The sequence below is a fragment of the Castor canadensis genome, chromosome 9, assembly GCF_047511655.1.
Source record: "Castor canadensis chromosome 9, mCasCan1.hap1v2, whole genome shotgun sequence".
NCBI classification, from domain to species: domain Eukaryota; kingdom Metazoa; phylum Chordata; class Mammalia; order Rodentia; family Castoridae; genus Castor; species Castor canadensis.
Genome location: NC_133394.1, coordinates 94510745 through 94538047, shown reverse-complemented (window position 1 = coordinate 94538047; position 27303 = coordinate 94510745). Strand labels below are relative to the sequence as shown.

At 35.5% G+C, this 27303-nt stretch overlaps 1 protein-coding gene and 1 long non-coding RNA gene across 2 annotated transcripts in view; one reads left to right on the top strand and one right to left on the bottom strand.

The window, feature by feature from the left end:
• The window catches only part of LOC141410950 (uncharacterized), a 26140-nt gene extending 16360 nt beyond the window's left edge, over positions 1 to 9780 (bottom strand). The window contains exon 1 of the long non-coding RNA XR_012435763.1: positions 9648 to 9780. This is a non-coding gene — a long non-coding RNA (uncharacterized lncRNA). The remainder of the gene's footprint in view (positions 1 to 9647) is intronic.
• Positions 9696 to 27303, top strand: Ereg (epiregulin). The gene is made up of 5 exons (XM_020155682.2): positions 9696 to 9827; positions 21694 to 21780; positions 23190 to 23313; positions 23889 to 24038; positions 25178 to 27303. The coding sequence occupies exons 1-5, from the start codon at positions 9779 to 9781 to the stop codon at positions 25257 to 25259; spliced, it is 492 nt and encodes a 163-aa protein (XP_020011271.1). The 5' UTR covers positions 9696 to 9778; the 3' UTR covers positions 25260 to 27303.

Genomic DNA, 27303 nt, shown 5'->3' with positions numbered 1-27303 from the left:
TTATTGTTGCATTATTCACAATAACTAAACTATGGAAACAGCTAAGATGCCTCACTACTGATGAATGGATTAAGAAAATGTGGCATTTATATACAACGGAATTTTATTCAGCCATAAAGAAGAATGAATTTTTTGTCATTTGCAGGTAAATGGATGGAACTGGGGAACATCATCTTAAGTGAAGTTAGCCAGGTTCAGAAAGCCAAAGGCCACATGTTTTCTCTCATGTGTTGAATATAGACTCAATACAAATAAAAACAATGTTTTGAAAAATAATTCATGCTAAGGGCAGGTCACATACAAGAGAGGGAAGGTAAAGGAAGGAAGTTTAGAACATAAATACGGTTGATGTACTTCCTATACACTAAAGAATATAGGATTTTTAATGCTGTTGAAATCACCATAAGAAGTGGACTAAGGTAGAAAGGAGAAAAACACAAGGGATGAACTAATTCAGGTGACAGAGTTACAATACATATATACATTGAAACAAAAATGTCAGGTTTTTTTTTTTTTACAAAAATGGAGAGCAGAAGGCAAAATAGGTCTTGTCTGTGGTGTTGATACCAGTGGGAGGGAGGAGGATGTAAGGAAAGTAAAAGCATGAATATGGTAGAAATATTATGTACACTTGTATGTAAATGGAAAAATGAGACCTGTTGAAATTATTCCAGGAATGGGGGGATGGGAGATAAAGGAGAATGATGGAGGGGATGAATTTTAAATGTCACATTGTATCCCCAGCACAATGGTAATAAAAAAATTTTAAATGAAGAAAAAATAAAACCTTTAGGAAATTGGCTGCAGTTCATATACAGCTCAGGTTTTCTCAAGGTAAGATTTTTGGGTTTAATTCAACTCCATTTTTCACAAAGTCTTAGGCACATTGTTCTCTTGAACCAGGATAAATAGATAGGGAGTATTATTTGCTCTGAAACAAAGGTAGAAAAATAACTTGATTTCACATGTAGGTAGTCTTGAGAGTTTTCTTTACAGGGAGGGAAATTAATGTTGTCCCACGGATATTATGGGACTGATTGGTGAGATGATGGGAGTTTTGAAGGTTTTTGAGTTTGGATTTATAGTCTGACAGACCCATAACTTAAACATGGAGTATAGAAGCCATAATAATGATACTTCTTTTATGTGATCATTTTTCTGATCTTATGCCATTCTGAAATCCAAATCAATTCAAATCTACATCACCATGTAAGAATTGAGTATTCTGATTGAAGTCTGTTTCTCAAGAGTCTGCTATTAGTACTCTCTGAAGACATATGGATTATACATACACATATACATGTAAATGTGTCTCTGTTTATGTGCTATACAGAGATATACACACATGCATATAATCTACACATACATACATGTATATATCTACACATAATATATATTTCCTCTTAACACAAATAGTGAAATAGGAATAGACAAGAAAGGAACAAGAAGAGAGATCAATTTACATGAGGATTCGGTGAGGTAGTAGTTGCAGAATCTTAAGAGAATTGACTTGTCCATAATCTATTACATTGGGTAAGGGTACCTTCTTAGGGAAGTAGAAATAACATTCATTAGAGCTATATGTCCCTCTAAATTAAACAATAAAATAGTAAGATATTCACATTATGGTAAGAATCCACCATAGGCAGCTTTTCTATTTCATTTATTTGAATATAATATGAGTCAGATAAATGCCTGTGTGAAAAAAAGATTCATCTCTATTACGTGGGTTTTATATTCTGTTTGACAACTTGTGAGGGAAAAGTTTATGCTGCAAACATCCCCATTCTGAGGCTCTCAAATGACCCATCTTTGCTGAAAGTGATATTGGGAATTAGAAGAAATATAGAATATCATGTACCTGTAATTTGACTTCTGTGCTCTCCATTTTGTTGAGCTTTCTCTTGAAAGGGTTCCAGTGACCTGTCTCCTCATTGCTATTCACACCTTCATTCCTAATGCCTTGACTTCACTCTTCCACCTAGAGAGGCCCATGCCTCTCTTTGGAGCACACAACTCCTTTTGCTTTGGAACTTTAACACTATGATGGCTACTCTCTTAATTTTGTTGAATCTCTTGCACCTCCTGGCACTAAATAATATCTGATGTTTATTAATGTCAATAATTATGTTCTTTCAGTTGTCTCACTATTTTATCAAATATTATAGCATTTGAGTCCTATGAAAGATAGGAAAATTATCTTCAAGTTTTACAGATGATGCTACTGAAGTTTAAATAAAATCATCAAGTCCAAACACTTATGATGGCAGCCAGAACTAAAATTTCTGACTTCTGACTACTAATACAGTATCTGTTTCACTTAATTGATTTTTTCTTGTTTTTAGAAGATTCAACGTATACATATATGTGTGTATGTATGGTATATATGTATATATGTGGGTGTATATATATCTACATATATAAATAATTTTTCCTCATTAGAAAAGGGAAACTCTTCATAAATGTGGTTAAGGTCATACAATAAGATAGTCCTCTTAATCTGCAGAAGGATCTGGATTTTCTAGTTTCCAAATCTTCACATCGTTTTTTTTGAAGAGTTCATGACTCATAAGTTGTAAGCATAGGGAAGAAAATGAAAAAGAAAACCTAAGCAAAGATCCTAGAAAAGATGAAGTCAAGATTTTAGAGAACTGGAGGAGCCTGTTTATAAGATGAGCTACTTGCATATCCTGAGGACACTAACTGTGCTATCAGTGTAGGATATTTTAGTCAGTGTCTTTGCACACTGGCTTAATCTTTCTCAATGCTTAAAGTCATGTACATGGGTTCCATCTTCTTAATATGGTACTCGGAAGGCTATGTCATTAGCAGTCACATAACTCAAACCCACCTTTTAAGAATTAGAAGCATTCAGCCCAGAAAAGTTAAATGACCTATAGAAGATACTGCTGTTGCATTTTTATAGGCAGGACTAGAATTTAAACCTAAAACCATGTAGTTCATAATTCTTTCTTTATACTTTTTATTTCATTTATTTCATTTTTATGGTACTGGGGTTTGAACTCAGGGTCTAAACCCTGAACCACTCTACCACTTTTTTTTATGATGGGTTTTTTCGAGATAGGTAGAATCTCACAAACTATTTGCCTGGGCTGGCTTTGAACGGCGATCCTCCTGATCGCTGCCTCCTGAGAGGCTAGGATTTCAGGTGTGAGCCACCTGCACCTGCCTTTTTATGTTTTATTTAGTTAAAGTATCAATCTATCTGTTTGTAAAAATACATGTATTTGAGATCCTTCTTAGACCTAATGAATCAGAATCCTGAAAGGTAAGACCCCAGGCATCGGGGGTTTTGGTCTCTGTTTTTGTTTTCTGAAGCTGACCAAATTAATTTTAAATGCAGCTGTAGGTGAGAACAATTACTCATCCAGTCATCCAATAAAATATTAACCATGTAGACAAATGCTTCCTCACAGAGTAACAGACTTTAATAGCTATTATTTTATTGTTTTCACTAGCAACATTTTATTTGTCTGCTAGAGATAGAGTTAAACAGTGAAAAACTTAATTCATGGGACTGGGGCTAGTAACACTTGGCTACCATGCACTAGGCCCTGGCCTCCATCTCTATCACCACATATAAAAAAATTCCTGGAATTTTTGTGACATTCCACTTGTTTATTAGCTGCTTTGCCTCCAGGGTATACATAAATTAGGAGATCTTATATACTGTTGCTTGATATTTAGATACAGAAAGTAATTCAGGCATCTTTGAAACAACTGAATAATAAGAAAATTTCATGCTTAAATTATCTATCATGTATGTTTAGATTTTTTCCACACCTGAGTAAAACATTAACTTGAAATATTTGCAAGTAATCATAAAATAACTAAGCAAATAATTTATCGGCAAAATGCAAATTTCCTCAAATTAAATATGCTTTGTAGTTGCATGAGACATAAAATGCTTGTTGAAAGAGCAAACATACATGAATAGTGTTTATATCATGAATAGCCTTATGAAAGTTAGCATTTTAACTTTAACATGTCACTTAAGGAGCAGAACCATCAATGTCCACAAATAATGTAGGCAATGCGACTAGGTGTTAACTAAACCTGAGCAGTTCTTTAAATAGGTGAAGCTGCATTCCTAATTCATCATCACTACGTGTGTAATTATTGCTGTGTGGGTTTGCACAGAAGGGGAGGTTCTGCCATTAGGGCATAACTCATGGCAAGTATAAGAAGCAACAGCTTCAAACTCAGTCAGGTTTCTAAGAGCAAGTAGTATTTGGCTCATGTTTTATTCTGTGGTTCCTAAATGATTCATCAGAAAATTCTGTTGATGAAATCTATGGATGGCATTTTGGTGTAACATTTTTAGAATAAAATGCTTTTCATATGCACAGTGAGCAATAAAAAAGTAAGATTAGCAAACACCTTGGAGATATAAGGGATTCCATACATGATTTTATCCTTCGTAGGAAGACAACAACATAGAAAGTTCTTCTTAAGGAAAGAATGACAAAACTATCTGCCAAGAGTTGTGAAAGGTCTTTGGAAATCATCTGATGTTATGAAACTCCAGGAAAAACAGATTTCAGTAAACTATATGGGAGCATATATATGTATATATACGTGCATGTATTATATACATATTATATTATGTATTAAATAAACATATATGTATCATTATAGATGCGTACAATGAAATACATATATACATAAAAAATACATACATACATATATATATACACACACACATATATGAGTAATAAAAACCCTGAACTTTACCTACACTAAATGGCACAGGTGAAAGCAACGTAGCCTGAAGGTGAAGGGTATAAATGCTGTAGTCAGGGTGCCTGGTTTGAATCTCATCTCTGCTGTTTATGAGCCAAAGGGCCTTAGACAAATTTTTAATTCATTTCACTTTAGTCTCATCTATAAATGGAAATTGAAAAGCATTTATCCCATGGAGTTATTTTGAGGAGCACATAAGGAAATATATTTTAAACTACTTAGTGAGTTGAAAACATTAGGAATGAAGATTAGCTATATTATTATTTGGCACATCTCATTTAGATTTAAGAACTAATAGCTACTTTCATGTTCCTTTCCACATATAGTTATGAGTCTAAATGAAATCACAAATGGAAGAAATTGTTAATAAATCCACTAATTTAATTGATTAATCAGTCATCTATACCATCACTTAATTTTCAAGTTGTGTTAAAATTTTAAATGTGTTAGAATCCTTTTTTATTTAATCAACAAAAAAAATAGTTTACTATTCAATGAGCTCTAAAACTTTCTTGGTTTTTGTATTCTTCTACTTCTTTAATTATATAGTAAAAGAAAAACAAGAGAAATTTCTTTTTGAGTTCTTAAACCATCTCAAGAACGGATTAACCCTCAGGAAAAAGACCACCTCTCCCCCAATCTGTAACAAAGGCTATTTAAATGAAAAGGAGTGACATCACATTCAATATATACTTCTTTCTTTTGGTCATCTTCTTTTTTGGGGGGGTGTACTAGGGTTTGAACTCAGGGTCTACACCTTGAACCACTCTACCAGCCCTTTTTTATGATGAGTTTTTTTGAGATAGGGTCTCACAAACTATTTGCTTGGGCTTGCTTCGAACCTTGATTCTCCTGATCTCTGCCTCCTGAGTAGCTAGGACAGGTGTGAGCCACAGGTGCCCTGGGTCCTTCTTTTCTTTATTTTGTCTCTAACTGGATTAAAAGCTTTCTGCGGACTTCAGGACTGCTGAAGAATATCTTGCATCTCTCTACAAGGATGCCACTGCAGTCATAATCAATAAATCATTGCTGAATTAACAAATAGTTGCCGAGATTTGTCAAAATAGCATAGTAAGCTGTTGATTATGGGTAGAAATATAAAACTCAGTGTTCCATAATGATTATGGGGAAATGTAGTACTCAAAATTTCGCCTGAATATTTATGCTTTATTCTTTTCTACAAGACATTATTTAACTTACTATATGTTTAAAAACTTATAAGTGGCATAAGTTCTTTATTCAAGTAGAACTTGCTAAAAAAAAAGTCTTCATATGACTGACTTGCGGCTAACTTTAGAATAAATATATTTTTCAGAAATTACTATCCATGTTTATAACTTCGTATTTTGAATATTAAACTTAACAATATTCCTTTCCTATAATTTGGTGAACATGTTCCTATCATTTATAATGCATTAATTTCTTTTTTTTAATGTTGAGATTGAACCCAAAACCTCCAGCATACTAAACATCCTCTCTACAAATGAACTATAGCCCAGCCCAAGTATTAAAAGCAACCCAAATATTATTGGTTATTGTTAAGTATTAATAAATGACTTCAAACATTTTGTGTTATATAAAAATGAATTCACTAAATGATCAGGTTTTTCATTTGAAAAACAGTAATTGTATGATAAGCCAGTGGCAGTGGCAGGACACACTAATTAAGGGATACAAAGTTTGTAAGTCCTCATCTGATGCTAAATGCTGGCTGTCTGGATAGGCTGAAGGCTTGATCTGTCTGAGGGTTCAATGGAGTTAGTTCAGGGTTTGTGCATACACAGTCCCAACACAGGATTTCCTAAGTTTTCTCCCAAGTTTTAAAGTAAAACAATTATTTTGGCATCTTGTCTAACAGTGCTTATACATTTGTTATATACCAATTAAAAACCACTTGTCACAAAACCACCATGAGTTCAGTATTAATTTAAAATTAATACATTTTACTAATCACAATAGAATGAGTACATTTTAAAAATAGTATTAGATAGGCATATTTAATCTGTAGATTTTATTTAGGTTTACTAATCCCTTAGAAAAAAACACAAAATTACAGTTAAATTAGGAATTACTGATTTGGCTCATGTTTTTAAGTCATTTCTTTCTTATTGTCTTTTTCTTCTTTGTTTTTGGTAGTACTGAGTTCAAACTCAGGGCTTTGCACTTGCTTGGCAGGCTCTCATCACTTGAGCCACTCCTCCTTCAGCCCTTAAAGTCATTTCTTATTGCAGAATTTTATATGACCTGATTATTTTCTTCCCAAACTATTCTAACTTCAAATATGTTTGTGCCTTTAAGAGGAAATGATTGTACTTTATACTATGTATTCATCTATTTAAATGAACGATTAATGAAAATTGTTACCAATTATTTTTTTTTAAAAGAGAATACTATTTTGAGGAGGCATGGCAAATCTTCCCTGATGTGTCATGGTAGAGTCATTCACGAAAAGTAATAGCTAGAAAATTGAGTAAACACAGAACCAATAAAGAAAAGATTTCTTCATCCCGTGTTAAAAGTCAGCCTGTTGAAGAGCACATTGCTGTGGAAAATTTTGAGACAAGTGTGAGGAGGCTTCCATTATGATGATATCCCATGCATCATTTTGATGCAGGCATCAAAATGAAAAATTCCTCCCCACATATCCATGCCACAGAGTTGACTATTGTCAACTGTTGTTAACATGACCCCATTCTCCCCATCACATTCCCACCCTATCCTTCTTTTGAACATAAGCACTACATTATTTGATGAAATCAGGACTAATGAATACTTCCTCCTGTTGCTCCTGATGGTGTCACTGTGTAGAATAAAGAAATGATCCCAGTTGACACCCCATTCTTTTGAATTCTGCTTTACTCCTAAGACACTTGAGCTATTTTTTTCTAGATCCCGTTTGTAGGACAAAAGCCATTTTGTAACCAACAATCATTTTTTTTCTAATTCTAATTCACCAAAGTTGTGATTTCTATCAATGTTCCATAAAAAAAACATTGGTAATATCATCTTTCTTGACTCCATCTGATCTTATACAAACGAGCAGTTAGGTAAGAAATCACTTATGTGGAGTTTCTTTGACAAATTCAGAAGCCAGACTTAACAAAAACCAGCTTATCTCTGTTCTGTTGAATTGGTTTATTTAACTCATAAATATTACCAAACACCCCCGTCGTAAACATCAGTGTTTACAGAGAGCAGTAGGTGCTAACTCTTGGTTCTAAGCAGTTTCATTTTCTTCTGTAAGGGAAATACCATTACCCCTAGTTTACATATGAGCAAATTGAGAGATTAAATACATTTTTGAAGGATTCATTCACATTTTAAATCTTAACCATTAAAAGGATGATGAAGTATTCGTTCCCCAAAAGAGAGTTTCTGGGCAGACATTAAAAGACCTTGGAACCATGTATAGTGGTACACATCTGTAATCCCAGCCATTTAAGATATGGGGGCAGGAGGATCACAGGTTTGAGGTCAACGTAAAAAAAAGGTAGCGTGATCCTGTCTTAAAAACAAACCAAGAAAACAAAAACAAAACAAAAAAACGGTGGAGGTATAGCTCAAGTGGCACTTGCTCAAGCCATGGGTTCAAACCCCAGTACTGACAAAACAAAGGGAGGCAGAAACCTACTACTTCTTCATCTAAGTACAACTAATAAGGATAATAAAAATAATTAAATTGAAAATAAAAAGAAGAGTTAACAACCTCCATCAGATTCCATTTTTCCATTAATCACTATTCTTAAGGTCACCAGAGGAATATAATAAAATATAACAAATCTGAATATAGGATTTAAAAACAATAAAAGTTAAACTATACAAAGTACCAGATCTAGAATTCTTTAAATGTAGGGAGAAGTTAAATCATAAAGGCTATAGGAGATCAGATGAAAGGAGATCCCTTGTAGGGCTTGAGAAATGCAGGCCTTTGAGGAGAACCCAGAGAATTTGTCTAGATTTCACCAGTTCCCACAGAAGGCAACCATTCCTCCATCAGCAAAGGCCAGAACATGGGAATAAGCAGATGAGGCACAGTGAGATTTTCAGCAATTTGACTGGCAAACTATTGAGAGCTGAGGTCAGAGAACTGATTAGGCTCACATTTGTGCCAGGCCTTGTCCAAAACGCAATGGAAAAATCATTGAAAGATTTTGTACAGGGGAGTGACAGGATTAAGGTATTATTTGGGGGGAAGTTAGGTCAAAAATGAGCAGGCTGATAGAAAATAGGACAGAAAAAAAAAAGAACTTAGAGTTTTTCTTCATTATCACTGGACTTTGAGGTGATAGACACCTGAATTAAGTTGGAAGCCGAGGGGCAAATGGCATTTTTGTGCAGTGGCTCATTTAAATAGGAGAGCGCTTGAACCACTGTCAAAATTCAAGTATGTTCCCAAACAGAACAGAATTTTTCTGGCTGAAGTTAATAAAGGAAACACACACACACACATACAGCTCTTCAAGAGTATGTACCGGAAACACCATCCCTGGCTGGAAGACTGTGATTCAAGTTATGTCTGTCACCCACAGCAACTAAAGCCACCTCCTACCCGGCAGCTGACCCCACGAAGCAAACTAACCCATCTGGTCTGTGCTTCCCACCTCCTTCTGCTTGAGTCCCAGGCCAGCGAGGACGGAAAAGTTTGGGGAGTAGTCCCCAGCTAATCAGAAAGACATTTTTTCATTCCTCAACCACTACTCTCAAGTGCTCTAGAGAGGGAGGATGACATCCGGACAATCCACTGGCCACCACTCCTCCCCCGGGGGCCGGGATTATGAAACTCTGGACACTTTGTACCTCACCCCGCTAGTAAGTCCTCCCGTCCAGAAGCGCCTCCCTGGACTTATAAAGGTCGCAGCGCTGGGACAGTGGAGCTCACTTGCCTGGCAGGTTCGGTGTCAGAGAGACACGGTACACGCGTGGCCCCCAGGCCCTCCTCCCGCTGCAGTCACAGCCCCGTCAGTTCGGCCGGAGGTCCGCGCTGCACGCACCCGGGCTCGCGGCAGGGAGCAGAATGGAGACGCGTCCCCAGGCTCGGGTCCAGGCGCTGCTGCTCTGCCTGGGTAAGCAAACGCTCCCGCCCCCACTCACCGCCCCCAAGAGCAGGTTAAGTCCGGGGACGCGTACCGAGTCGTCCACGCGCTTCAAGTGTTCTCCATATAGGACCACGTCTCTTGTGCTGTGAGTCGGTCTGGAGAGGGAACTCTCGCAGGACTGGAGATGGAGAGGGATCGGAGTTAAAAATGCCTTTTATTAATTAATGATCGCCATACATGTGGTGCCTAAATTAACCTATCTTCTTTATTAGGCGAAGGAAAAAAGTTGAAGAGCTTTTCCTTCTTTTTTTTCCCCGCTTGCAAATTTGCCATTCCTAGAAATCCAAAGGCCTGGAAAGCGCTGTGGCTGACGTTTCGTGATTAGCTCTTTCTTGTCGGAGAGTGGGGGTAGAGACTAGACTTGCGTGCAAGAGACCTTTTGAAAAGAAATGCTTTTCCCCCTCGGGCTTGTCCCCAGTGCTCTAAAATTTAGCCCTGGTTACTTTCCTGGGGTCTCTGGTGGTGTGCCAATGTCAGCCGTTCTCTGATACCTGGAGCCACACAGGGACTTGGGCAGGTCCTGGCGTTCCCACCGCCCTTTGCCCTTCGCTTGCTGCTCCGGGCTTCCCCAGCCGCCGCCTCCAGAGGCCAGTCAGATCTTTGCACTTGGGGCCACTGTGCCCAGCAGCCTGTAGGCTACTGAGACTATTTTATTGACCGTTTTCCTGTTTGAAATGATCTCGTTTTTAGAGCAGGGAGGAAAAATTCCTATGTAGCCTTTCTGTTTTTTTTCTTTTAAACCAGTTTTTCCTAATTCCTTCAATGTCAAGAAGAATTTGGAGTTAAATATGACCTCTTCTGATACATGAATGTTTTAATAAGGAAATAAAAGTTATCTGTCTCTCATTCTTCCTGAAATTACAAAGAGGCAAATTTTCTTAATACACTAACACTACCTTTGCAGGATGTGGCAGTTAAATTATTATTTTGACATGCTTTGTCGCAGGGGGTTGGGACACCTAATGAAACACATATTATACGTATTTGGAGTTTCCACGTCTAAGTTCAGGAACCTAAGTAGAAACCAGATCTGTAGTTTCTGCCAAAACCAAGCTACAGATGACCTGCTAGAGATTCCAGATACATGAAATGGTTATGCTGTCTCTGCTCTGAGGTCTTTGTGAAAAGAATAAAATTGGAAGGTGACAGTCTTTCTACAGTAAGAAATTAACTAAAATGGTGTAGAATTGGGATTTTTTTGTTTGTTTGTTTGTTTGTTTCCCACTTATAAGGCACATCTGAACAATGCAAGTGTCTGTTCCGGGCATCTTATTGAATATTCTAATTTGAGCCTATGAATAACCTGGTTACTACCCACCTACTGCGTGTGTGTTGTGTGTGTTTTTGTTGTCATGAAAGTGCTTAATTCCTTTATTGCATTACTTAATTATAGTTCATTTATTTCATCAGCTGCCAAGCCCATTTCCAAATGAGCTAGGTCAGTTTCTGTTTTCCCAGTCTGTTTAGATACTTCTCTGCCACTAGGAGAGTTCCTGTTTGAAGTTCTATATAGTATCTCTATACTCTGTTCAAGTACTCAGATCCTATTGTTTCATTCCAAAGCATATGGGGGAAAAAAAGGCAGGGCCACCTGTTATTTCTGAAGTTGCCTTTCCCACCCACCCCCCGAACAAAAGATTACCTAGAAATGTTTTTCTCAAATCTGTCTCTCAACAAAAAGGAACATTTAGTTTGGATTTTAGAATACTATAATTTTTTATAGAATTTATATGGATTTATGATTATGGGAGAAAATTCCACCCTCCATTCTCAATGTATGCTGATTTAAGTTTTGCTACACATACATTGATTTGACTACTTATAAATTTTGTAAGTGTTTGATATCGGTGTTCTTGTTTAATGGATTGGAAAACTGACCTAAGTTCACATAGAAAGGGAATGTTACACTGAAGTTCATATCTAGGTTTACTAGCACCTTTAGCCTACTGAACATTAAGTAAAAGGGCAAAGATATCCCAAAATGGGTAGCAATTCTTTGAATAATTATAATTTCAGAGCTAAAGTATCATTTCTAATTTTATGATTTTCCAGAAAAAGCAGACATTTTTATTTTGAGTTCTGCAATTATGTTTAAGTGCTCTTGATCTAAATTCAAATATTTTCATCCATGTTCAAAATGGGTTTTTGAGCATGATCCTGAATGACATCTCCTAGACAATTTGCTCTGACCTCATCACACAAAGGGTGAGAATTAAGCAGAGTAAACATTCTTTCTTGAAAATATGAGAAGCATGAATCTCTGTGAAACAATGGGCTAGGCTCCGATCCTTTCTGTTGACCCTGAGAGTTTATGAGCTATCTGAGTCTTGGCACAACCTGAGATGACACATCTGGGCAGAAAGCATGATGACAGGCCTCTCCTGTCTGGATTTTGACCCAAGTACCCCAGTTGCCCTCTGCATCTTCTTGCCATGTGAGCAGCTTGGGTAATTGTAATAATGTCTGGTTCAGTGCTGGAACCCAAATTCAGGAGGTGGGAAGAGAACCAGCAGTTAGCAAATACCTGCCATGAGCCAACCATGCTTAGTTTTAGGTGCTTTACTCCCATCTATTCATTTGTTCCTTAAAATCACTGTACAGGGTAGATAAGAGTAGCCACCTTTTGACAGATGCAGAAACTAAGATTCAGTGAAGTTAAATACTTTATGAGGAAGGAGAGATAGAAAACAGAAAGGTCACTCTTTAACAATGTGCAAGGTGGGTCTCAGGGTTAGTGGGAGCATAGTCAAAATAACAGGTTCAAATGGAGAGGCTCCAGAGTTGTCTGGGATTACCCCTGGGTTTAGAACATATTCTAGGGACAGTGGGTGTACCTGAATGAACTTCCTGACTCTTGATGCAAAATCAGGCCCAGAAAACATGTGACTGTTCTCTCAACCTGTGCTCAAACGTGTTACATCTTCAGTGTTCATGCTTTTATCAACATAGTTTTAGATGTGACTTGCATTATAAAGTAGCCATTGAAGTCAGTTGGCTGGCTTTGAAGGTATATAATAAACATGGAGAAGGACATCTCTTTTTAAAATTCCTTATATCTTTTTATATATTTGTGAATTGAACCTAGCATGGATAAGGGACCAAATTGGAATCTATAGCCCATTCCTTTTAATACTGAGAAAGTTGAAATATTTCTTTGGTCAAAAAAAAAGAAAAAACAACTTCAAGTCCAAGACTCACATAATCACCTTTGAAAAATTGAACTTGCATGTTTTATTTCCAGTTCTGTGAAAGAATTCCTATTTCCTGACAAGACATGCAAATGTCAAGTAAGAAATCCTCTTCCAAGAGACTATAAATGAAGGTGTGGTTTCCTCATCCCTCAGCCTGCACTCTGAGAATAGGCTTATGCAAATTATCTATTAATGTGGCTGTAACTGCTGTTGGGAACATTCCATTGAACAATAGGAAGCTCCCCAAAGCTGTAATATGCAAGATCCTCAGGGAGGAGCAGCCTGACAGCCATCACCTTGGTATGGCAATGTGATTCTGGAACCTTTGAAAAAATGAGGTAATGTGACAGACTCAGTGTCCTCTGGCCATGCAGTTCATGTAAGACTGGGTGTCTAGTTACAGGGCAGCTAAAGGTTCAATGGCATTCCAGGTTAAAGTAATGATTTAATTAACTAGGATACTATTTTTAATACACAGGATGATTTGGTACTTATTCAGAAAAAAACGTTAGCCCTTAATCTCTTAGGTCACAATTCTGCAGTTTTGAATTTGAGGCATGAAAGTGATTGGTTCATGTGCACACACACACACACATATGTCAAAACTTTATAGTTTCAAATTAAGAGGTTTGGTGTATCAAAGTCAGATTTCATGACCCAGTTGTTTTATTTCATACTTCTGGAATGATTTCTTTCTCTCTGAGCTTGAATTTTCTCATCTGTAAAATGGAAATCATAAATCTATCTTGCCAGGTTATTGTGTGTAGCTTTAAGAGAGTGGATGATATTAGGAAATGATATGAAGCATTTTTCAAATTACAGCGATCATCATTATCATCATCTAAGTGCTTTCTAATGAAAAGCCTCATCTGATTCTTACAATGATGATAATTCAGCCAGGTAAAGTATTATTGTTTCCATTTTTTAAGTGAATAAATAAGAGGGAGAAAGGAGACACAGGACATACACTGTACATAGGTCTCCTCATTTGAATGTACTGTACCCCAAATCACTCTCCCCTTTTGATGAAAGTTCTCATCCTTCAAGACTGAAGGAAAGTGTCCCTTTCTTAGACACACACCCTCCTATTGCACTCCACTCATTCCTCTGGTTATGCCCTTGTCACAGCACACTGTAAGTATGTATCTAAGCAAGGTTATGGAATCATAATGAAGACAGTGGGTTGTTGAACACCACTGCATGTTTGTTGGATGGACGATTAGATGGATACTTTTTCAGAGTTTTCACTGCTATGTTTTGACTCAACCAGTTGTTCTTTAAAAATGTATTTGAGAAGGAAAATACTTCAAGATTAAGCAGTACTTTAAAAATAATTCAATTGCATTGTTTCTGATTAAGTCTAATAATTTTCCTTCCCTCTTCTTCACATTTCTGGCTCTTATTATAGCCTGTATTCACTGATAGTAGGCTTACCAAAATTCAAGTATACCTGCACTGTGTGTGTATGGTGGGGTGAGGAGAGAGAGCAAGAGAGAGAAGGAGAGAAGAGAATTACTGAGCAGTGATATGACCGAATGATGGCTAGCCAGTAGAAGAAAAAGAAGTACTGTTTTATAAATGAAAAGAAGCAAAATAATCTAATTCAAACTCCATTTCCCCCACACCCTATCTCACTTCCTGGTCTCTGTTTGCAGAGATAAGGAATTTCAATTGCAGGTGAATAAAATAAGTATCAGAGGTAGAACAGGATTCCATATCTCACAAGTATAGTGCAGGGTTGCTCAGCTTTGCCTCTACTGACTGACTGAAATTCTTTCTTGTGGTGGGCTGCCCTTTGTTTTACAGCAGCCCTGGTTTCTACCCACTAGATGTCAGTAGCACCCCCTATTTGTGATAACTAGAATCATTTCCAGACATTGGCAAATATCTCTGGTTGACAAATTAGCTCCTAGTTGAGAAGAACTAACCTAATGTTTTTTTTAATTACCACTCAAAATTCACAGTTAGAACTATTATATTAACTGTTTGCATTATTACCAAGACAAATAGAATCAATATTAATGGTAAGCTGGATACAAACATAAAACTAATTCAAGTGTTTTTAAAATCACCTTTAGTGACTGGGAGTGTGACTCAGTGGTAGGGTGCTTGTCTGGGATTACAGAAGTCCTGAGTTTGATCTCCAGCATCACAAAAAATTATCTTAGCAATTTCTGTACAGATTTTAGCTCCATTTGTACTTAGTAATCTTATTTACAATGGAGTCCTTAGCACTTTCTTAATCCCTGAATTGCTACCTAACCCATGCCTCCTTTCATAATTCTAATCCTTGTCTAAACAACCCTGAACTTTCTTTTTTTCCTCCACCTTTTTTCTCTTTCCTTGACCATTTCTGTCTGTTCTCTACCAGCTGTTTACCAAAGTTGTCTTATTCTTCATTCCATACCATTTATCTTGGAGCATGCAGGGCAATATCTCCTCAAATGACTTTCAAATAGACTTCATCAACTCCATTCTTATTTCTTTACTCTAGATCTGTACTCTCAACTGCCTCATAAATGTAGATATAGATAATACATGAACTTCAAATTCAAATTTGTTTGCTCATTTTGTCCTCCCTTCATGCCTTCCCACCCAAATACCATTATAACTTGCTGTCCTACCTATTTTCTACTCATTTAATGACACAATAGTCTTCGTATGATCTGGCCAGATACTGGGCATCACCTATGAACTCTACTTTCATCAGCAGTCCCAGCACCATTAAGCTTATTGAGGGCAGGAATAGTGTTTTTTTGTATGTTTTCCTTTCACCATCTTGTTCAATATCTCACGTACAAGAACTGCTTGAGAGACGTTTATTAAATAAGTACCATTTGACACGTGTAGTTAACTAAAAACAAGTATAGAGTAAGCTGCCACCCTCCTTCTTTTCTATTCATCAGGTTGTAATTAAGGCCCTTTATCTTGCTATCATACACTGGATGTTTATGTGCCTTTCACTGAGATCAATGTCTCCAATGTTAGCCAAATCTGAACTTTCATAAACTATATTGTCATAAAGGAAAATTACCTAGCACCTTTCAATATGTGAGTTGTATTATGTAGGTTCTCTGGATGAAAAATAGTTAGCTTCAAGACTTTTAAAGTGAGCACTTTTAATGCTGAACACATTGACATATGCCTGTAATCCCACATTTGGGAGGATGGAGAATCCAGAGTTCAAAGCCAGCCTGGGATAAATAGTGAGTTCAAGGCCACCCTGGGCCATATAGCCAGACTCTGTTTCAATAAATAAATACATACATACATAAAATAAAAGTCATATTAAAATATACTCATTTTCTACTCCCTTATTTATGTTCACTGATTAAAATTTTATCCTTTTTTAAATTCATGTTTAGCAACAGGCAGCTACAGAGAAAGCAAAATGGTCAACATGCTTTAAAAACACCATTAAATACTCTAAGCTTGAGGCCATGATATGAGCATAATGAAAAGCAGACATACAGCAATCACTCATCATCCAAACTGTTTCTCCTGTCTGAGATTTTTTTTGGAACAATAGTGTAATAGTATTTTAAATTTCTATATTGGAACTGTAAGGGTAGAAGTCAGAAGTAAGTACAAAAGGTTGTAAAAAAAAAAAAAAGGCCCCTTCCATCTCAGATTATCTTGAGGAAAAAGAATACTTTTAATGAAATTGAAATAATACATTATAGAAGAGTCTTTGGTCTGGAGGGAAGGCATGCTTTATGTTTAGAATTCTTAATCACAAAATATAGATTAATATAGATTATACCCTCTACACTAAAATTAGTTGCATTCTCTTTCATTATGGAAACACTTCTATTATGAATGAGATATACACAGTTTTTAGACAAAATAGATAATTTATCTTATATTTCAACTCACCAGTTTTTGATTTGAATATTTTTAAGTAATGTATTGTGTGGTGATTAAAATATATGAATATTTAAAATATTACTTAGAAATTGCTACCAAAATCGTGGAATATAATTTAATGCAATATGAATGACAAGCACTGCATATTAAATATTTCCTTGCAACTTATCAAGGAAGATCTTTTTTAAAACTCAAAACTAAAGGAAATACTTATTTGTAAGCTATTACTAGATCAATCTTTGGTTTTATGCTTTTTTTTCCTCAAATAGATATAAGTTCTTCATTTAGCTTTCAATGAAGGTTAGTTACAAGTGTAAGAATAGAGTGATTGCTGCTATTTGACAAGTATATATAATATTTATTTTCATATATATGCACATATATATGTATCCCATATTAGAGTTTACAGTTAATTTAACCAAGGTGAAGCAAGCCCTTATCTAATAGCGAAATATAATTTTGAACAAAAAGACACCACAAAATGGAGAATGCATATTCACTCCTTAAAAGTACACAAGACCTAACAAGCCTACTATGTTACAGACAAATCCTGAAATTACAGACTGCCATGAAGAGGGTAGGAAACTAACAGTCCCTGAGTAGGCTGACATGTGACCACAAGAAAAGTGTGAACAAAGCGGATTTTGCTACCTGTTTGGGCCAGGCAAATAACTATGATTCATCATGAGTTTGCTGTTCTGGTCTAAATATTCTAAAAGATTTAATTGGTGAAAGAAGGTGTATACTTCTCATTCTATAACATCATTTTACTTGGGATCATTTTTATTTGCTTGATTCTTTTCCATAGAAGCCATTTTATCCCTAAGATTTGTAATTAATTTTGTTAACTTGGCTTGGTCAGCCAGTCACAGAACCCTAGCCTACTCTGTAGTGGCCACTTTTAAATGAGCCCCTCAATGTAATCAGTAGGAAGCAAAGTGAAAAAGAACCATATGCAATGAGGACATTTTCTATGTTTGATATTCCAGCGACTGTTGGGCAACACATGCTCCAGTGCCCACGGCATTCAGTGCTATCCCTTTTCCGGTGATGGTACTCAGCCTTTCCCACGCAATACACAAGGTCCCCAGTATTGCTAAAGGATGTAGGCCTGCCCTGACTCACAGGGAAGAGGTGATTTGTATCCTGTGAGTCAGTGGCTCCACTTCCTGCTAGCACATTTAAGATTTCACTAAAATACAACCTCCAAAAGGTGAAGGTAGAGAGATGAATAGGTGAGTGTCACATTCTTAAACCTATTTGGAAGTCTGACAGAAATTATAGCCCCTGAAGGGATTTTGGTATTTGTATTTGTAGTGAAGACGAAATTCTAACTGCCAGTTTGAGTTTATAGATCCTCTATCTGTACCGTCGTGCATAATTTCCTCTGTATCTTAGTTACCAGTGTAAAACTTGTCACCAGATCTGATCTTTGGACTGAGTGTGGCTCAAGTGGCAGACTATCAGTCAAGCAAGTGCCAGGGCCCTGAATTCAAACCCCAGTACCACCAAAAAGAATCTGGTTTTTAATAACAGACAATATCCAAAATCTTTACTATTACAGAGAATTATTTTCATAGTACGGGTTTATTAAAAAAGATTAAAATCTAGAATATGATATTTGCAATAGAATCATAGAGATTGTTATGTGCAAAGAACACTAAAATCATGAAGAGTTAATATTAAGGAACTATATGAATATGACCTTAATACTTATTCCTTGCCTATATGATTTTATAATAATGAGTAATAATTTTTAAGGATGATAGGATGGTGGATGTCATAATCAATCTTCTGTAGGTAAACTTTTCAGTCTCCCAATAACCCCACTCACTCCTCTACTCAACTTTCCAAGGTCAGAGGCATAGTGAAGGACCCTTAAGAACCACTGTTTGAAAGCAAGTATAGCTGCATATTTGAAAAAATGATTTAGAATCAATTTTTCTGTTTTAATTGGCAACATGTATCTATGATACAGCTACAGTTACACATGTAAATTTGAGAGGAACATTTAAAATTATTTACAATTTGATCTATAAAATATCCTGATGTTGGATTACTAAAGCAAGTCTCACAGAAACTGTCCTGAGCAATGGACTATGTCCAAGGGACTGTCACAGGTAAAGGAAGTCCAGTTTTCATGGAGACACACACTGGACTGAACATTCTTGAATTAATAAAGATAAATATTTCATCTGTGGCCTGAACAACTGGAGCACAGTTTCCAACAGTGGAAAAACTAACAACCGCTAAAAACCTTAACAATGACAACAATGACATTAACATCTAGACCAAAAAGTAACACCTCAAAAAATTAGCTGCATTCTATAGCAATCTCAGGTTGCAGTTGTAAGCTATTCCAAGGAAAAAAGTCTTGGTTTCTGCAAAGAATAGAGAAATTAGCTTCAAACATGTATTTGTATCTGACTGGCACTTTTCTAGAGAGAAAATTGGGAATTTTCTTCTTCAATGTTTTCCCAATTGAAGAAGCATGAAGAAAAAGGAAGGTCAAGGATAAAAACACATGCAACTAGAAGTATAGTTTGTATTGAGGAGACTATTCAAGTTACAGGGCTTAATTCCTCAGTAAAGTGCATGACATAATTATATAGAGAAATAGAACACAATTAACATGGATGAGAATGTAGTCATCCTCCATAAAAAAAATCTATGGGGAAATAATTTTCATTTCTCTTTGACAATAAATTCAGACTTTAGCCATTTTTTGGACATTAAAGAAAGTTTTCTCAAGGGGGTTCTATAAGAACAATTGAATCAGAATTCATATTGTAAAAAGAGGAGATAGTAATAAAGTGTTCGAGGAAACAGTAATTTCAAATCATTGAAAAAGTACATAAGCTGATGTGAGATAGATTTTTAACTCTTGTCTTCTGTGGTCCCTAGATAAATCATCTTGCTTAATTTATATGCTGTGAGGTTGTTTGGGACTAATAACTTCACAGGATTTTTATAAGTTTCAAATTTGAAACATGACAATATAAACTATGATGTTGATGCTGATATGCAGTTTGTTTTTAGGATCCAAGGAATGTACAATTTGCTTAATAAATATAAGCTTATTCCAATGAAGAAAAAATAAGCTTCCTATTTTACATGTATTAAATAGTTCTTTAAAACACCAAATTGTAGAAATTTATAATCTTGTTATAAACCAGTAGAGGGCACTACCCACATATACTGGTAAAACCAAAGGCTAGAAGTTAAGTGTCATGAACATTTGTGGGAATCTTTGGTATGTCAGGAAAAAAAAAAAATACCATTTCATTTCAGTCTTCCCCAAACTCTGCAAGTTAAGGAAAATTGGGATTTGGAGGAGTTTATTAATGTGTTAAAACTTGCACAGCTCAAGTTTTCTCACGATTGCCGTTCTACCACACTTCCTGGCCTCCCTATGGAGTAATACTCCGCTTCAATGACAGATGCTCTAGATTGTTCTGTGGGATGTTCATTAAACTTGAGCATTATTTCCCATTGTTCTGTGGGATGTTCATTAAACTTGAGCATTATTTCCCATTTCCAAATTCTGTAATGTGACTCATTCAACAACATGTATACTTGGGACAAGTAAGTGAAATCTTTAGGCTCAGTTTTCTTCTATGGCTAATGGGACTAATAATATCTTCCTCAGAGATTCACCAAGGATTAAGTGAGGTAGAATAAGCCAGGTGAATACACAGTACCTGTTCAAGACATGTCCCTTGCTGATAGCTATTACTGCAGCCTACCTTTAACACCTATGTAACAGTTGCTCACATAGACTGGTAAGGGGTTGAAGTGCACATACCTAAAACTGAAAGAGCAGAGGCTAAACACTTATCGATAAACAAGTGTGTAATTTAAAAGGTTCTTTTTAATTCGTGTTTTATATACAATTCAGAAACTACTGGAGTCATTCTGATGCCCATTTTCCAACATTTATCTTTTCACTGGAGATACATAATGAAACAGCTACTGCACTGACAGAAACTGGGTATTAGAGGTTGGCGTGGTTCACCAACCTCTCATACTAGGCACCATATAGCTGGCTCAAAAGTATTTTTAAAGATTGTGTCTGAACTGACCATCTATGGACTTTTTTGTCATTATTTCCTAAACAACACAGTATAATAAGAATTTACATAGTGTCTGGATTGTATTAGGCATTGGAACTAATCTAGAGATGATTTAAAGTATATGGGAAAGTGCATATACTTTATATGAGAAGGGTTATATACAAATCTTATATCATTTTATATAAGGGGCTTAAGTATTTGCATATTTGGTATCTAGAACTAATTCCTTCATGGTTAAGGAGAGACTATCATATTTTGATTCTATCTAGATTACATTTCATTAAAATCTATTTTCACATAATATAATGCAAAAAGTAAAGATAATATATGTAATACAATAAAAATAACATAAGCAATGTAGGCATTTTAGGCTGAGTTCCCTGTTTAGTTGTGTTCATAGTAGAATCTGACTTTTATTTGAAATCTGTTGTTGTGGGGGCTACATTGGTGAAAATTCTGTAATTGCTAAGTTTAAAAAATCAAATTTCAAGAACAGGGCTTTGAAAATGTTACTATGAAATGTTTAGAGCAGGTCAAATCTGCAATGATGATGACAAGTTTTCACCTTTGCCCATTTCTATGAATTATTTTCTTTTATGGTTTTGACCAAATAAATCCTTAAAACAATAGTAGTTATGTAGAAATCTAACCAAGATTTCTTTTCTTGAAACATTAATTATACTTTTGATTTTCCTCCTTAAGGTTTCCATCTTCTACAAGCAGTACTCGGCACAACTGTGATTCCATCATGTATTCCAGGGGAATCTGGTGATAATTGCACGGCTTTAGGTAAGCCCAACTTCGTCAATGCTGCATCAAGGGATTACACATTTTTTAAACAAAGATATAAATGGAAATACCTAAGAATAAAAAAGAAAATGAGAAAGCTACTTCATTAATTTTTATCCCACTAATTAACTAGAGTTCTGGAAAAATTAGATAAAGGAGTAACTGATGAGAGAAGAGATCAGACATCTAATTATATACAAAGATTTGATTTTAGAAAGATAGAAAATGAGAAAAAATCATATTTGTTGTAAAACCATCATTGGAGGGCACTCTGAAAGACTGGATTCCAGGCAAAACAGGAAAGTGAAAACTTTGTACGTTACTATGTACACACATGTAAGTGTGTGTATACATATATGTATGTAAGAAGAACAATTGATATACTTTCTTTGCAGTCACAGTGTCCAACTCTTATTGAGTATTTAATATACATTTTAATATATATCAAACATTCTGCTAAGGCAAACAGATACAAAGATAAGTAATGCATAGTCTTTCCCTTCAATGACTGAAGACTCTGCACACAGTCCAACAGAGAGCTGCTCTGTACTCAGTCTGAGTTATTGAGTCAATGTGTGAGAAATGCCATATTGTTCACAACATTAGCTTCTGTCTTGACCATCACCATTGTGCTCTTTGGAGGTTTGGTCAGCCTCCTTCCACCATTGTTTTTTTTCCTTCTTTGATTATTTGGCAAGAGTATTCCTATCAAGATGCTTGTGTGGTATTTCTTTTGTAATTGCAAAAACATGCTTTGCATTTTAGTAAATAAAACATTTTAAAATGAATTTTACTTGTAGATTGCAACATTATTTCTAATGAAACCCTTACTTTAATTGTTGTGTTTGCCTGACATTCCTAACCCAGAGTTTGTCTAGTTCATGTTCAGGTCTCTATGTAAGAGATGTTGGGAGAGTTTGATTTCTTTGGTAGCAACCTCAACAATTTGGGAACACACAGCCAAAGAAGGTCTACTGGCTTCAAAATCTGCAATAGAATTAGCTTTCTTGAATTAGTTAATGTTTTAAGTTTGTGATTAATTGCTTTGAGAGTAATGAATTTCAGACTCTCAGACTTGAAAAAATTAGACCAATTTTATTTGAAGAAGCAAATACTACCTACTGTGGACAGTAATATGTGTATGTGTTAAACTTTTTCTCTCTGTAAAAATGACTTTTGAGAATTAAATAATTGAGTATAATTTTGTCATGATTACTGCGGGTATGTTCCATTGGTCTTAGGAGTGTGATAACTAAGGGACTCCCTCCTCCTGAAAATTCCCCTTGACTGATTGGCATCTGACCTGTTTTGCTGAAGTTGCCCAGTGGTCACTGTTATGAAAGGATGGTTGGTGCCCACAGAGTCCAAGAATGCAATAAAATACGTTCAAGTTTCCATTTCCTTCACAGTTCAGATGGAAGACAATCCACGTGTGGCTCAAGTGTCAATAACACAGTGTAGCTCTGACATGAATGGCTACTGTTTGCATGGACAGTGCATCTACCTGGTGGACATGAATGAAAATTACTGCAGGTAATGTGCCCAAAGTAAACACACAACTGCTTCATTTCAGCATACACTTCTCTCTTTTATATTTTGAAGTTCCCCTATATTTCAATGGGCTTTTGGAATATAGATTATATAAACATTTTATTAATTTTTTTGAACCTAGGGAAAATCAGGGTACACAGTAGGAAGGATTTCTGATGCCCATCCCCCAACACACACTTGCTGTAATAGCAACTCTACTTTGAATTTTTCATTGGATCTTTATATCAATGATTGTTTTAAGAATTGATTCCATTGATTTGCACAAAAAAGGGCCTCAACACCTAACAAATTTATAAATCACTATTTTAGATTACCAGTTACCTTGGAAGCGGAATCAAACTGTCATTTTAATACCATAATTTAGCCTGAGAGATATGAGGAGCCATTTTATCAATGTTGTTCCAACTCTGAGTTCAATCTTTGAATTTACCTTTACTCCGTTTAGCAAATCTTGCTGATTTCTTGCATGATCATATGAAATTAGTTCTTATAAAACTAATTCATAGCCATGATGTCTTTTTTTTAATAATTGATTTTCCTCTTGTATTTTCTTTAAGATGTGAAGTGGGTTACACTGGTCTCCGATGTGAACACTTTTTTTTAACCGTCCACCAACCCTTGAGCAAAGAATATGTGGCTTTGACTGTGATTCTTATTATCTTGATACTTGTCATACTCGCTGGTTCTATGTACTATTTCTGCAGATGGTAAGATAATATTTTTTAACTCAACTTTTTAAAATTACTTTACACAATTCAGACCTATAAACTGGGTAAAATTGTGAACATAGTACTAGAGGGATAAGATGGAATTGGCCCTGCAGAACAATTGGATTTCACTCTATTGTTAGTTCTTTTATTTATTTTCTGTGTGATCTTATGAAAGCCAAATAAGGAATATCAATTCCTTCCTCTATAAAATACAGAAAGAAATTCTTAGTCTACAATAATTACAAGGCAGCTTTTAGTATTGAATGTGATAATCTTTCATATTACTTATGTAGAAGTGAGTCACAAGTCATAACACTGCTGCTATTATGTTACATTTTTATTCCATAAAACTCAGACTTATAAATTAAAAACCCAAGAAACTTTGGATCGTAAAGTTTAAGGCAGAATTGTAGAAATGAATTTCCAGACAATTATAAAACCTTACTGCTAGAAATGCATCAGGTCAGTTCCCTACAATAGTCATACCCCATCCCACGGACAATATTATCACAAGATGATAACTGAGTAAAAATAGACTATAGACTGGCATGTTTTATTGGTTAGAACCACACTGTGGTATCAGTGTGAATTCGTCAATAACAGTTTCCATGAAAATATCTCCATTTTATCCTTCATATTGTGAAACTGGTACAAATTATTCAGTGAATTTTTTTTCTGAAAAGCAGTGAAGATTTGAAAGTGTGCTACTTTCATAAGATTGAATTTATTTTGTCCATCTTTGATTCTAAGTACCCATCAAACAAAAATACCTTCCTAATTATCTATCCTCACAAAGCTGAATATTATTGAGAGAGAAAGAAATACAGACAATAGAGAGAGACTAAGACAAAGACAGAGGCGAAAGGGAAATTTTCCTGTGTAATTTCTCAATATTCACAATCATTTGAAAACCTTCGAGAAGTCCTTGACCATGTTTCATCATTTCATTACAAATTTGTTTCACTACAAAACAATACTCCCCTACTCTCATATTTTTTGTATCTTGTCTTACCTAAACTTAGTTGCTTTGTCATTTTGGACACTGCATTTGGAATCCATATATTATTTCTTTTGTTAATATACTTTGCTCTTATTACTATTCCAGTGCTAATTGCATCATTTCTGAATATTTCCAGGTACAAGCATCGAAAAAGTAAAGAATCAAAGAAGGAATATGAGAGAGTGACTTCAGGGGACCCAGCATTGCCACAAGTCTGAATGGCACCATCAAATTTATGGGCAGGGATGCACAGCACACTGGATTAATGTTAATATTACTATTTTGTTAATAATATTTATGTTGGGTCATGTGTTAGGTCAACAACTGTATATTTTTAATATACTTGTAAAGTTTTATTTTTATTTTATTATTGAGAGACTATTTGCTAATATATTTGTGTATAAAATATTTAATATCAAAAGAAAACTGATATTTTTGTAAGAATTTCCTGAGTGAAATGCTTTATTGAAAGCTTCAGAGCTTATAAATCTCCCACACAGTGTTTAGGAGTAAGCAATACCCAGGTTGTTGCTCAAGAATTGTCAGCAAGTGGAAGAGACTTCTGTAAGCCTAAAAATACTGTCAAAGCAATTTTGTACATAGATTTTTTTCTACTCCTCAAATAAGCGATAATTGGCTTGGCTAGATCATGGAATGGTACATTAGCTGGCACCACTGTTTCATGAATTGAAACAATGCAATTGAAATTTGGGAGCTCCAAATACAGGTCCTATGGTTCACATTTAAAATGAACTAATCCTGGGAATAGTGACCTCTTCACTCCCTTCTAGGCTAGGTCTGTCATTGCCTGCCTGGAGAGGACGAGGACAGTTCTTTGTGCCATGCCCTACCTCAATATTGATGGTAGTCACCACTGAACAGATTCTCCTTGAGTAAAATGAATAGAAAAATTTTATGACGTCTTTCATGTCAGTGAAAGGTGTAGAGTACATCATTTATGTGAGGTAATTGTTGCTTGCCAGACAACTAGGGGAAAAAAATCCACAATTGAAGATAAAGTTTGTGCTTTGTTTTAAAGTATTTATTTTCATAGGGAATTTGCTGAAGAATTATAACATTAAATCAGAGTCTACAATTTGATGGATTAATCATTATCTTAAATCATAATAAGAGAAATTCTATATATTGTCTAAAGATGGAAATACAGTTATTTCATTTTCTATTCAAGAGAAGTTTTATTTACAAACAGTTCAAAGAGTCATTTCCTCTAGAACTTAAAGTTACATATACTGACAAAAAGAAGTGGGAAAAATAAATCATAATGTATTTTTCCAAATGAGAAATTTATTTGAAAGCTTTTAAAATTTGGAGACTTAACCACACATTCCGTTAACATAAAACCAGGTTTACATAAAACCATTTTTCTGTCTTTTCTTTCTTTTTTGAAGAAGTTGAGGTTTCTTCTGCACTCTGAGCCTATCTGTCTCAGTAAGTTAAATAAGAGTAGTTTAGGCAATTGCATAAGAAGTCCTGGCTATCACTGCCTGTGGATTTCACGTGAAGGTGCCTAACTGAATGCTAAACCTTTGAGTAGAGTCCCTCTGCATCACATACCAGGTCAGGAAGGATCTGTTCTTCCTCCCCCTTTGTCCTGGCTCCTTGAATGAGAAAAAGAGAGAGAATCATAAGCAATGGCTGACCTCTGCAGTGCCAGGTACCAGGACTTTCTTCTATGTGGAGCCATGTGTTATATACTCTGCTGCATTCACATGGCTCTCATCTGAAGTCCTGGGCCTAACTGTTACTATTAGTTAAACAAGCAGATGAAACAAACAGAAGTGTATACATTGACATATTCATATACAATTGCTATGCATACCTGAGCTCCATAAGCCATAGAATTACAGTCATTCATTGCTTTATTAACAAGCTCATAAAACTTAAAAACAATATAAAGGGAAATAAAGAAAAACCGGTAAGACCTAAAGTATATTTATTTCTCATTTAATAAAGCTGTAGTCAAATATACTGTGTAAGAACACACTTTAAGTCCTATATGTATCTATTGAAACCAACTGAATGCAAAGAAAGTCTGCCTATTTGCAGTGATCTGAACTATTTCAAAGGAAATTTGGCTGACCAAAACTCAGGTAAAATACATTTACTTCATTTGTAAAATGTTTATTGTAAGCATCTCCATATTGGTATATTGTTCTATCTTAAGCATCTCAATTCATATTACATAACATGTGGCAAGTAGTTTGGCATATTTTTATCTTTATTAAAATGCTTTAAAAACTA

What these genes read in the sequence shown, in the direction of transcription:
- Ereg (XM_020155682.2), top strand. Translation starts at nt 9,779, where the DNA reads ATGGAGACGCGTCCCCAGGCTCGGGTCCAGGCGCTGCTGCTCTGCCTG. An exon ending in GGCGCTGCTGCTCTGCCTGG is followed by an intron (nt 9,828 to 21,693) that starts GTAAGCAAACGC and finishes TTCCTCCTTAAG; the next exon opens with GTTTCCATCTTCTACAAGCA. An exon ending in ATGAATGAAAATTACTGCAG is followed by an intron (nt 23,314 to 23,888) that starts GTAATGTGCCCA and finishes ATTTTCTTTAAG; the next exon opens with ATGTGAAGTGGGTTACACTG.